The sequence below is a fragment of the Anabrus simplex genome, chromosome 1 (assembly GCF_040414725.1).
Source record: "Anabrus simplex isolate iqAnaSimp1 chromosome 1, ASM4041472v1, whole genome shotgun sequence".
Taxonomy (NCBI): Eukaryota; Metazoa; Arthropoda; class Insecta; order Orthoptera; family Tettigoniidae; genus Anabrus; species Anabrus simplex.
Window position 1 is genome coordinate 902,132,411 of NC_090265.1, and position 13,951 is coordinate 902,146,361.

The following is a 13,951-nucleotide window of genomic DNA, read 5'->3' on the forward strand; positions in this document are numbered from 1 at the left end:
TGGCCAATCACAGTGGCTCACTACGCCATCGATACAAAATGGCAATTCAATGACATTTCTTTAACCTGCCTGATAGGTATTATCTTTTTTTTTTTACATGAAGGAATTTTTTTTAAAAATATGGATAAATCAAAGAAATATTTCAAAGTACGAATTTGTATCCCAGGGACTTCAATTAACAAGCTTTTATTGTAATATCCTGGTGTTAGCTAGAAAGATAAAATGCAATTGTGAGCATTCTTTCAACTCTTGATTGAAAAAAACCAACATAAAGGGAAAAGGGAGGTAAGGAGAGAATTTCAATGAAAACAATTAATTTCTTTTGCTGATACTTGTTTACATCCCACTGTACCAAACAGGTGTACAAAACAGCTCTACCAATTGTACAAATCAATGACTGTATACACATAGAAACCACAACAGGAAATAAAAGAAAATTTTTACTTTTTCTCCGACAGGGCAATCCAAAGCAAGCGAAATGAAATGTATGCATGCCAAATATCCAAACTGGGACTTTTTGGTACTCCATTATGTATACATAAGTCTGCACAAAGGTATTAAAAATTTAAAGGTGCAAAAAAAAGTGTGTGACACCACCTTTCTGTACTATTATTGTTGATATGTCAGTGAGGCACACGCAATAAGAAGGTTGATACAAAATTAAATGTCTCAGCCTTTAAATACTTACTTATTATATACCATATACATAATTTCATTTTTTGTTTTTTGTTTTTTTGATGGAAGAAGCAAAGTGCTTTTCACTATATGAAATCAAAAGGACACTTAACTTGCATATTTCATAAAATGAATATGGCAAAATTTTACTCACAAGACGAGATGCAAGAGTATGAAGATGCACAAGTAACAAAGAACGTAACATATAAATAAACATTGCAAATCTGAAAACAATAAACCACACACACAAACATGCACACAAGTATATACACTTATATACAAAATAGATTGAAACCATTACATAGTAATATATGACTAGCTCTTCAGTTTGTTTTCTTTAACTTGCAACCTAGCAAACAAACACAAAGAAAATTGTGACACATCTATTATACATTCACAAAGAGGAAGTAACATACACATACCGCATTTTTATTCTTTCGTGTTAGAAAAAAAATTTTTAAGACAGCAAATTAGGATTAAATATGACACAAACTAGTATCTTGGTATACGAAGACCCCTAGTGAAGGAGTCTTGTCAGATTTCCATGCACCAAGAAATAACTTTTGCTTCTTCCAGATTTTGTAGATTTTTTTTTTTTATGGATTCATTTCTATGAAAACTAAACAAAGATATTTTCACTCAACTGCAAAAAGTAAGTGATTACTATATTGTCGACTGAAAATTTCTCTCAAGACACTAGTGAAATTCAGATTCTGTAGACCTCAATTATAAAACAAGAATATGCAGAAAATAAGTCAACAATCTGTCTTCTAGTTAGATGGGTCGACAATAAGACACCAATTGTATGTGTACAAATATAATGGCAGTACATTAAACACATTAACTTTCTCACCTCATCTTTTGTTCATTTGTGTTCTGAACATGAAAAATATAGCTACTAGTCCATGCAGTCCAGTCATTCATACAAATAAACTAGATAGCACATTACAAGTATAGGCATTACCATGTGTATATATATATATATATTATATAATATTTATGTTTAACACAGTACCACAATATTTTCTTTTGTAAGAACATATTGTTTCTATTCTTTCAAACTAACAGTTCTTTCTGGTAATGCTACTGCTTCCACTAATAAGGACTTTTTGATTCACATGAGGACAGCAGAATCCATTACATTTAAGTAACTCAATATCCTTTTATGGCACACTCTCTATAGTAGGATTCTTTCTAACCTTCAAGACAATTAAACAAAGTCAGGTGTGAAACATAACTAAAGCTGGTGGACAAAGATACACCATCAGGAACAGCATGTTAAATGCAAGTATTTTCCAATTTGCAGGAATGGCAAACCTTGATATTCTGAAACCTGTACATAACATAGGGTCAAAGAGATTCCTTTACCATTAGCAAAAATACAAATTAATTTGATCAAGCATAACTACTATAAATATTTCAGTACGAATTCATATGGGGAAAAGTGTCCGTGTACATCATCAAATAGTGCATTATGCTAGTGAAATATTTTCAAAGTTCCAGCTTCAAATACCTAATATTTATAAGACACATTTATCTCATTTTATTTTTCCAGTCACTTGAACTAAATATAAAACTAATATTGTAGTGAAAACAAAGTAATATGAAGTCAAACACATGAGACTGCCGTCAAACTAGAAGAGCAATTTTAATGATGTCCAGTGACAATAACTGTATATGATACGAACTGTCACAAGAACTGTTCTGGAACCAAATGAACTGATTCTGAGCTTCTTAGGCCCTCCTTCATACTTCAGCATTTAGACTCTTATTCATCAAATCATGTCAACAGTGATATAGTTAAATCTGGAGAGCAAGATATTCTTGACACAATCCATAGACAGTGACAATTCTTTGCTGCATACTTTTTTTCTCCTAAAATTGTGAAAGCCGTGCAAAGCTGATGGGTTTTTGTATTATTATCTTTTCCTAATACATTTCACACCTGAATCCTAAATAAAGTAGCATAGTAAATTTATTTCAATTAAAAGGAACCTTTACTCAACTTTTTGATCTTTCCTAAACCAATTATGATTCTAAGCATTGTACCTGTATAACAGGACAAGAAAAACCACCTTTAATTGTGTATTAGAAAGGAGTCATGACTTACTCATTGGCCTTCTTCCCACATGCCCAATTAAAATACTTAAGAAAAACATCAGCAGAACACACAGAGAACAGAATACCTAGATGTCACAACTTCTCTTCAGATTTACAATGAAACTTACTTTACCGGGCGAGTTGGCCATGCAGTTAGCGCCGCACGGCTGTGAGCTTGCATCCAGGAAATAGTGGATTCGAATCCCACTGTCGGCAGCCCTGAAGATGGTTTTCCGTGCTTTCCCATTTTCACACCAGGCAGATGCTGGGGCTGTACCTTAAGTAAGTCCATGGCCGCTTCCTTCCAACTCGCAGGCCTTTCCTATCCCATCGTCGCCGTAAGACCTATCTGTGTCAGTGTGACGTAAAGCCAATAGAAAAAGAAAAAAACCCTTACTTTGCACCAAAATTTGCCTGGAATTCAACTAGGAACAGCTAACAGAATTTATTTATGTAATTGTTATTGATTGGCAATTTAGAATCCTGAAACTGCTTTCAAGATTTAAGTGTATCAACTACCAATCTATTAAACAGAATAGATCCATTACTAACATGAATAAGAAAAAGAGTATTCACACAGAAAAAAATATATTATACTTTCCAACAACACATACAGAATGCATTAAAAGAAAGAAATGTAGATCAAGTGATACTTCGTAAAGCTCATATGATAAAATAAAAAAGAATGTTAGAAAACCTCAATATAAAAAAATGTTGAATCAACATATCATTTTCAAAAATGTTGAATCAAATAGAGTAGCTCTAGCTAAACTCATTATCAATGATTAAACCATTATGAAAACTACAGTTTAAAAAGGGACCCAAGGTAAAGTACTACTTAAGTTTCCTTATCTTCCTAGAATAAGGAGCATGTAGAATTATTTTTCTTGAACCAAGTAGTAAGTATAAGTTTTGTCTGAAATGAGAAACTTGGAGGGATGGAAAACAAAATGAAATTAAAAAAATGATTCCATTTACCATACACTTATCCTTCAATTCATAGTTATTTGGATAAAGAGAAAAGAAAGCTGACAAAATCTCCCAGAAATTCATAACAGTAATCTAACTTCATCACATTAAGATTACTTGAGGGAACTAGAGAAGTGTGCAAATAATGAATGTGTAAAATGAAGCACACAAACCACTGCACTCCTAAAATAATTGGCCAGGTTGTTCACCCATCAGAAATTCTGCATGAGTAGCTTACATTTCAAAAATCAATTTTACATTTAAAATTGATAAACATTCAATCAACATCGAAGAATATGAGTTGTGACATTGCCAATGGTTCTTTCTTCTGTATTACATTTTATTTCATAAAACTCTTAGTTATACTTTTCATGATAGTTTTACTACCAATGCATACTTGACAGAGAATTTCATCCTTCTTGACTAACAATATGTCTGAGTCTGTACAAGTTATGCTTGTTTAACAAAGAAAATCAAAATGTAATTTTCAAGATGTAAGTTCCTGAATTCTGAATTAATATTAAGAAATACTCCATTAAACAATGGAACATAATAATTGTAGCGAATCTTACAATCATCAGTAAAAATTGTAATGGAAGAATTTATTAATTGGGCATGTAAAATTGTGATCTCTGACATAAATAAAAAATAAATAAACAGAAAAATCATATTTTTAGTCACAATATATGGAACAATTTCTAAAGTATATGTCGAAAAATTTAAGTATAACATCGGAACATACATCATTATACATCTAAATAAGTTTGGTAATAAATATGAAAGAAAGTTAATATATGACTAATATTTAAAATGAGAAAAAAAAGAAACTCCTTTAATACGAACAAACCTTTTACATTTACACCCTCCACTGTCCAAACCCTTAATGATCATTTACAACCAATACTTTAACAAGAACGTCTGAAATGAAACTGGCACTATATAATTCGACTGGGTATTATTTTCCTCCATTAACAACCAAAATTAATAATATTGTTTCCTATAGATGGATGGATGGACTCTTGAGCAAAATTGCAGCAGAAAAAATTCATTTACATTTTATAGAACACGATGTGTCATACTATTCAAAATTTCAGAGTGAGGATTGAAGAAAAATATCTCTTCACCTCACTGATTTTTTTATATCATCATAATGTTTTATGGTTTGATCTGAAACCTTTTGGTAACATGGTGCTGTGGTAACAAATTCTGTAAAAAATTCTCTGAATTCTTGCAGATCTCTTAGAGATAAATATTAAAGGAGACTAGCCAGACATTCAAAAGATATCAACTTACAGTTTCCAAACCAAAATTTCCATTCATTTTAAAGCATGAAAGACTAACTCAAAATGGTCTGTGAATGAGTACAGCTTCAATGAAAAAATTCAGCTTATGCTGATATTGCGGATACTAAGGACTCCAACATGCACCAAAAATTGTACGAATTTACTATGTTTTCAGTAGTTCAAAGAATCTCAGAACATAACGAAAACAAAGGAAACAGACTTTCTCACCGACAACTAACCCAACACTAGAGAGCCTCTTGAAAGAACCAAATTAAAATTCTGGGTTGTTGAACTAAGAAACAAGCATATATCATCTCAAAGAACTCAACAACTCAACAGTCATAACATGAACAAAAGAGCAATCATAGGGGCAATAAAAGTAATCTATGGGGCATTCATTTCATATTTTTCACTGGTAGAGAAGAAAAAAGAAAAAAAAAAATCCTCCACACATAAAAGTACTTTTTCCTTATGTTGACAACAAAGTCTGAACATGAACAAATTGAAATTACAACCTGTTTCAGTTCCCAAAACTCCAAGAGGTTTCTAAATGCAAAAATGCTCTATCAAACTCTGCATAAGCTCCATTTTCTGTAACTTAACGCAACCTATTGATCCGAACCATCATTTGCAATGCAATATGGCATTCGCTTGCAAAGTAAGAAAAAGTTAAAAACAACTACTGAGAAGGGAATCCTTACAGAGATGTTTAAATTAAAAGAAAAGGAACAACATAAACAACAAATATGAATAAATTTCTACAGAAAGGTACATTCTGAATGTTGTAAAAATAGACTCAGTTAAAATCTTCGTCTACAATAGACTTAGGGTCATATATTTGACAGACAGATGACAGGAAGGATCAAAATGAATTCAGACTGTTTTTAGGGTTACAATTCTTACACATTTGTGCAGTGATAAAACTAAAACTAAAGCTTTCAAAATGAATCCAGCTTTTAGCTTCAGTATAAATGAAAAGCACAGATTATTTTAAGAGTACGTTTCATTTGAGTTTGGTAATTATATATCCTTTATAATTTTGAAGTCAATCTTCGTTATGGATCTATACAGCTTATGGTAAAACATGGCAATTAAGCCACACAGAAATAGGCCACTATTACACACCTTGGTATATTATAATTGCACACATAAGTACAGGCCATTGAGGAGAGAAGGAACTTGAAGGAGACAGCACCAAGACACCAAAATAATCATATCTTATCACCGTATAGCAAAATAAATAGACCTTTTTTTATCCAATTCCTTCTATAGTTCTTCATACTAACTTCAGTATATAAAAAAATTCCCCACACTGTAATTAAAAATACATCCTTTTCCCCCATCAAAAATAACTGGAAATTAGTTACTTTTCTCCTCCTACAACACAATAAGTATCATTACCTTCTTGACAGATTTTCTCACCACTCATAAGGAGACAGGAAGATAGCATGGGGAATGTGATGTGGAAAACACAATTTCACTTCAGAAAGCAACAGAAGCTTAAAGATCTTGATTTTGTAACTTGGTAAAATAGGGAGAGATGAAATTTCTGAATAGCACAAGAGTTTCCAAGCAATAGTATGTATATTTATGACTAAACAGCACAAAATTCAGTTCTAAACTGTTCAATTGACTTGAACAACAAAGCATTTAATACCTTAAAAATAATCCCTGTATACATTTGTTGTTCTTTGTACAGTGACAAGTTCTCTCTGGTGTTAAGATGTACAATCTTTATCAGTGTGTCTCTGAATCAAAAATTAGAAAATTACCAGAACACGTTAATAAAATTTTTACTATTTTGCCTAGTCTGACTCTCCTCCAGGCCAGCACATTAGCTTTCTCTCAATTCCCCCTCACCACCAGTTGTTAGCTGATCTTTAGACGTTTGGAGGCTGGATGGTGTCCAACTTCATTTCCATTCCCTATTAACGCTGATGGACCAAGCTTGTTTCCTACTCCCATGCTTAATGCCATGCCACCATTGCACGAACCAGGCTGCCCATAGCCACTTATATTGGACGGATTGTTATTGTATTTCTAGAAAATAAAAAAAAGGGATATCACAAATAAATAAAGAGGCAATGTTTACAACTGAAAAAGATAATACAAGTTCCAAATCAATGAACAGACCTAGTCAATGAAATCATTGTTAGAATATAATCATGTTAAATTATATTTGACATACTACATAAAGTTATGCTACATAAGCCGAAAAGAGAAGGACTTATTATTTACAACTTCTACCTACTGACCATGTACAGTATTCTAATTGCTAGTAGGGACAAACGAGATACCAGATTCTTTATCTTCTTTGCATGTTTCACCTACAGTACAAAATTCAAACAGCCATATCTCTAATACTTTTGGATCAACAATTGTAATTTTCTCACTGCACTGCACTTATCAATCAATCAATCAATCAATCAATCAATCAATCAATCAATCAATCAATCAATCAATCAATCAATCAATCAATCAATCAATCAATCAATCAATCAATCAATCAATCACCACTGATCTGCATTTAGGGTAGTTACCCAGGTGGCAGATCTCCTACCTGTTATTTACCTAGCCTTTTCTTAGATAATTTCAAAGAATTTGGAAATTTATCAAACATCTCCCCGGGTAAATTATTCCAATTTTTTCTCTTGAGTTCCTACTTTTATCTTCTTACGGTGACCTTTTCTACTTTTAAAACCACCCCTCAACCTTATTTGTAGACTAATGTCATTCCATGCCATCTCTCCACTGTCAGCTTAGAACATACCATTTATTACATGTTAAAAAAATTGTCGGTCCGTATTGACAGTAAGATACTTCAAAATAAAAAGACTTGAGACTGAGCTCGATAGCTGCAGTTGCTTAAGTGTGGCCAGTATCCGGTATGCAGAAGATAGTGGGTTCGAACTCCCTCCCCCCCACTGTCGGCAGCCCTGAAGATTGTTTTCAATGGTTTTCTATTTTCGCACCAGGCAAATGCTGGGGCTGTACCTTAATCAAGGCCACAGCTACTTCCTTCCCACTCCTAGCCCTTTCCTGTCCATCGTCACCATAAGACCTATCTGTGTCTGTGCGACATCAATCAATTTGTAATAAATTAAAAAATTGAGGTTTCCACCTTTCCAATACATCATATAATCAAACGATTAAATTACATTAATGTCAAAAATATTTGCACGACATGTTTCGTCCCTTTGAGACATCATCAGCAACTTATTTAGTATAGATTAAAGATAAACATGTACAGGCAGTAAAGAGTTGTCATATACTCATGATTCCTATAAATAACGAACATGCTCTTGTCCCCACTAAGATCAGAAAAAAAATGGTGCTTGAAAACACTGATTAAAAGTCTTTACACTTGTTCTTGCTATACTTAAAAATATACTTTTTATTTTTTTAATCTATGAGATAGAATCGTCCTTGTAAAACTGGTCTTGTTTCGAATCCATGCAGATGTACATCTGACAATTGCTGCACTGGGTCTTGATTTTCCTAGGTCCTGTTTCCCGCCTCGATGCTGTAGGCTGTTTACATTCCATCTCAGTTAGCTTGCTGCACTCTTTCAGAGTGCTCTGTATTCTCATCTTCATCTCCCTGGATAAACAATAAATAATTTCTCGATATTGGAGATAGTCAGGGCACTGTTGCCAGGAGAGCTTTTTTAAAAAAAATTCGTTGAATTATGGATTTCTGTGTATTTTTCATAAGGACAATGAATGTGTTTATCCAAGCAACATTCAGTAACACATAGAAAACAGTCAGTGGCAGCAACAGGTAATCTACACCTCCCTTCGTCATTTAAAAGTTTAGGAGCTCAGGTTTTCTGGCCTTTCCAGAACTCTCATCAATTGTGTCAGAATCATGGAAAGTAGAAATCAAAAAGCATAAGAGAGCAATGTACAGCCATCTCTAAATCAAAAAATACTACTGTTAATTGGCTTCTTTGGATCAATGAATATTGGAGGAATCTCTTTTTTGTTTTTTGGACAGTTTTGACAGTCATTAGACGGTGGTTTTCAAGAAGAGTGATGGCTAGTGGGGGGCATAAACCAGTTATCAACAGTCACATTCCTCCCAGTGCCTGATAATGACTGTACCATTCTTTCAATAATGGCTCTTGGTGAACTGTCACTATTAAATGGTCCTTCTGATTGTTGACCGGGAAAAATTTCCATACGAACTGTGCAAACTTAGGCAAAAATTTTTATGCCATACTCGGTCAGCTTGCTTGGTATAAACTGTTGAAAAATGCATTTCCCATGAAACGACTCCAGCATTTCATCAACTAGGTGAATATGCTAAAAGAGCATCGTCTGTCAAAAACCTGAAATATCTCATGGATTTTAGAAAGATGATCTGAGTTCTCCCATGTCTGCCATGAATGTTCTCGAATCTCATAGCTCTAAGTAAGAATTTGAAGCAACATAAGATTCATTGTTGTTCAGAAAATTTCTATACCTGTCCCATTTCCGTTTGTTCTATCCACATATTTGTAAACCCTACAATATTTTCAATTTTAGGAGTCTCTAAAATAAATACTCCAAGCTTCTATCGAAGAGCGAGCATTGTGAGATTCACTTTTGGCTCCAGGCAGACGAGAAATTAGATCGCGCTGGAGTGTCCTTCTCCTTTGTTGAGAGGAATGTACTCACAATGTTTTAACACTGTCTTTACCCATGCACACTGGTCCAGTAATTCTTCCGGTATTATATTTCATCAGGTTATCACAATCTTGTTCTTCTATGAGTCTGTGTTGCGTTTACTACAATCCAAGTAGTCCTCTTCACCTCTTCAAACTCCCCAGTACCCTCTTGCTATGCATCAAACAATTCTCTTGAAACTGTCCAATTCAACTCTGAGCACTGGGTTTCTGTTTCATTCTCTACACTCTCCATGAGCTTCCTAATTCTATCTTCTTCAGAGCCCATCATGAAATGGAGAATTCAGTAGGTTGTGTGTGTCTCAAAGGACCAGGACTGAAATAATTTGTAATTCATGTTACCCTACAGCAGCCGACTGGCAGACTACAAGAAAGTGTTGCTGAAACTTTCCGCAACAATTTGGGGAGGGTGTGCAGCAAACAACGATGGTGACGTGAACAATAAGAACCTGGTTTAAAAGACTAATGCGACCTCTCCCAGGTCCTTATACAGACTCATTTTTCAATAAAATGTTTATGTCTGTCAGTTATGCCTGCCATCATGTTATCTGTAGCTGAATTCTTTTTTTTTAGATTCAATTTCCTAGTAAGTTCATTCAATTTCTCCTCATTTCCACAACCATTTCTAACTCTATTTCTTTCTGACCTACACCTCCTTCTTGGCCCCTTTTAACAATTCTCTTGAATTCCATACCACCTTTAAAGGTACAAATCTGTTTTCACATTCCTCAACAATTGCTTTAAACCCATCCCACAGTCTGTTTACATTTTACTTACCATTTTCCACCACTAAAAAAAAATTTGCCTCATGCCTGTCTTATCAGCCATATGTTACTGCCTAATAGTCCTAATTCTGCAACCTTCCTTTCTATCGTGTTTATTTAAAAAAATGAAAACAGCTTTGTGATCACTAATACCATCTATTACTTCAGTTTCTCTATAGAGCTCATCTGGTTTTACAAGCACCTCATCCAGATTATTCTTCTCTCTACTTGGTTCCATCACTTTCTGATTCAGCTGTCTTTCCCAGATTAACTTATTTGCCATTAGTTGGTCATGCTTCCTGATGTTCGCATTATCTTCTCAATTGATGTTTGGTAAATGAGATCACCCATTAGATCACGTTCCTTCCGCATCATTTCCCACATCTTTTCAAATAATTCTCCATCAGCACCAGCACAATCCTTTCCAGATCTGTATACTCCAAAAACGTCAAATTGCCTATTATCTTTAGAGACGAGCCTTAGAATTTCATGTTCCTCATCCTTAACTTTTTCATAGCTTACAAATTTGGAGGAGAGATCCCTGCTGGACATCGCACCACACAGCTACATTTATAATACAGGAACTGCGTCCAATGGACATATACCTCCAGAACACCATGTAATTGGAGTCCATGAGATTCTCTCTCTGACTGTAACAATGCCTCCACAGAAAAACATATCGGAGCTTCACTGCAACAAAGGTATGGACACTCCACCATCTTTGTTCCTCAGAACGAAAAATGAAAAGATTACATACCCCCTACGCTTACTTTAAAAAAATTACTGTGTGAATTTTTAAATATTTCACTTCTGAATAGTCAAAATCGTGACCTTTTTATTCTTGCATACAGCTTCCTTTATCAAATAGCAGCAGTAACATTTCTCTTTCTTGAATAAAATCTCCTTGTTGTTGCTGCACTGTTCCTTCTCCATCATCGCTTTGTAATAATAATGGCATGTGGCCTCCGGAGAGGCCTGGTGCAGGTCTTTCGATTTGATGCCGTATAGGCGACCTGTCCGTCTGTGAGAATGGGGCCCTACCTAAGATGATTTCTAATGCTTAAGACAACACATACACCTAGCCCCTAAATCATCGGAATTAGCCAATGAAGGTTCGCCCGAGCCGGGAATCGAACCCGAGACCAACTGGACCAAAGGCCGGCAAGCTAACCATTTAGCCATGGAGCCAGACATCGCTTTGATGCTTGCAACTAATTAGTCCTTGATTGACAGATATTCTTGCTGACATACTTCACATAACTCTTGCCTTTGTTCTCCTTCTGACAAAATTTATTCTTCATTGTCTCCAGATTACAAATACTCCAAGATGTTCATTTCATTTATAGCTTCCTGTGGCATATGATAAAACTTTAAATTACATGCACTGTAAACTGCTGTATTCACTTTATCTTAATTCTGGATTCAGTTTGCATTATTTTCTAACGTTTCAATTATCCTAAAAGGTCCAATGTATAGGTGAGCAAATTTTGATTAAAATTTTGCTGTATGATTTGAAATTGTAGGTTTCCTCACCAAGTTACATTGGTCTGTGGAACCTCTTCTGTTGTGTTCACTTCAATTGATGTTCTACTTGCTTCTTCATGTGGCTAGCTACTTGCCTTATGCAGCTACTTGCCTTATGCATATTCCTTATGTGATAGTCATGTCCCTTGGGTGCACTTAATAATCAAACTCCGTGGTTGACTTGGATAACAAAATGAATTGCCAATGGTATGTTCCCTGTTGATTTGTGCACAGTATTATTAATGCAATCCATAATAATGGGAATAACACTGATTCATTTCCAATGACACAGTAATTGGAGCAGTAGATAAGCCATAATTTTCCAATTTCCTTCATTGCCTTTTCCGCTTAGTTTCAGGATTAAGGACCTAGTTGAATATGTGGTGAACATTCAATCTTAAGGGACCTGGTCCATGTAAGCAATTAAGTGAATAACTATAACAGATGCATACATAAACAGTGTATAAACCTGGTATAAAAGTTATACACTATTTATTATTAAGACTGAAAGTATACATGTAAACTAGCATCGGCAGTAAATAACTACCTTTCTCACTATTCTGAAATTTGCCCACTTTGTTTGAATGTCTGTTACCTTTTCCAACTGCTGCATCATTGCCACCACTTGGATCACTAAAATAACTGTTGCTATCAGCATCACTGTCTTCTAAATCTAACAGCATATGCGCGGTACAATTTTCGGCTAAATCCTTCAATTTGTTTTTGCCTCCATAACCACTGTTAGTCACCATGGTGATAGCACTACCTACTAGATGCAAGAGCAGTGTGCTGTAGGAGGGACAGGCAAAGGTCCTGAAGGCAATTTCCCTAACCCCAACTTGAATTCTGTGATCAATAAGGCGTACAACCAACACTTGATAGATGGCAGAAAGATTTGGAAAAGGTTTTATGCTTATAAGCGGCTCTCGCCACATATAGTGCTAATCTGAAATGGCTTGGTGCTTGAAAAACGGTTCACGCAACTTAATGTTGCTCTCTGAAATTGAGTTGAGGCAAACTAAGTCCCATGGTCTGTTAACTGCTTAGCTGCGTCAACCAATTATATTTGTCATAGCATACTGTCCGCTAGTTGCGTTTTTAAAATCTAAAATTAACTTTGGAATCTCTGCTTTCAAATGACATATAAATCATTCTTGTATGATATGTGAAAGTATTTCTTTTAATTTTTCAAATAACTCATGCATGAAAAGTTGACAGTTGGTAGCAATCATGGCCGACGGAGTTATCTCTAAGGTTTCAGTGTGTGGTCTGTGAGAGTATTTTAACTTCTGTAAAGGTGTTTTACACTCAGGAAAGTAATTTTAAACTCAGTGGTTGGCAAACCTGGTGGATGCTTGCCTCTATTCCCACCAAATTGTCAGGAGGCTCCTCAGATATCAAACAGCACGTTCTCATAATGGTTTGGAGTGAACTTTGAATGATATATAAGGTACGCAAAGAGGATAACTGATGGAAATCCTGTAGTTTATCAAATGACTACTTCAATTATACTCTATGTGGAAGACATGATATGCTTTAATGTTGAAAACATTTCTTAGCAAAGTATGGGTCCCCTTATTACGAAAAACGTAGTATTAAGCAATTTCCACAATTGTGCCGAAAATTGAAGGGCTAAAGGGCCCAGAATGGTTTCAAATTGTGAGTTTTGGAAACCTATATCAAACTTTAAAAAAACCAATTTTGAAAAATCACTTCCGGCCTGAAAAAATGTCTGCACGGCCGAACACAAAATCCAAACGAGAGTGTAAACAATGTAATCTGGAGTCGGATTCCCAAGACAGTGTTTGTGGGTATTCAAACCCTACACTTCAGAGTATTTGATGCAGTAGCAGCATTCAATGACGGGAATGTAACAACATGTAAGGTTTTGGAAAACCTGGGATTGGCTGTCAGGAGTCAAACTGTTGATACCATGCTATGATACGACAAGGATAGACTCCGAAATGCTA

The 13,951-nt window shown here is 34.9% G+C and overlaps 1 protein-coding gene across 4 annotated transcripts in view; it reads right to left on the bottom strand.

The window, feature by feature from the left end:
* Positions 1–316: 316 nt before the first annotated feature.
* Positions 317–13,951, bottom strand: part of Rfx (regulatory transcription factor Rfx) — a 560,573-nt gene continuing 546,938 nt past the window's right edge. For all 4 annotated transcript variants that reach the window (XM_067136615.2, XM_067136614.2, XM_067136617.2 and 1 more), the window contains one exon: positions 317–7,067. In XM_067136615.2, coding sequence (XP_066992716.1) covers positions 6,897–7,067 — 171 coding nt within the window. In that variant the 3' untranslated portion in view covers positions 317–6,896. The remainder of the gene's footprint in view (positions 7,068–13,951) is intronic.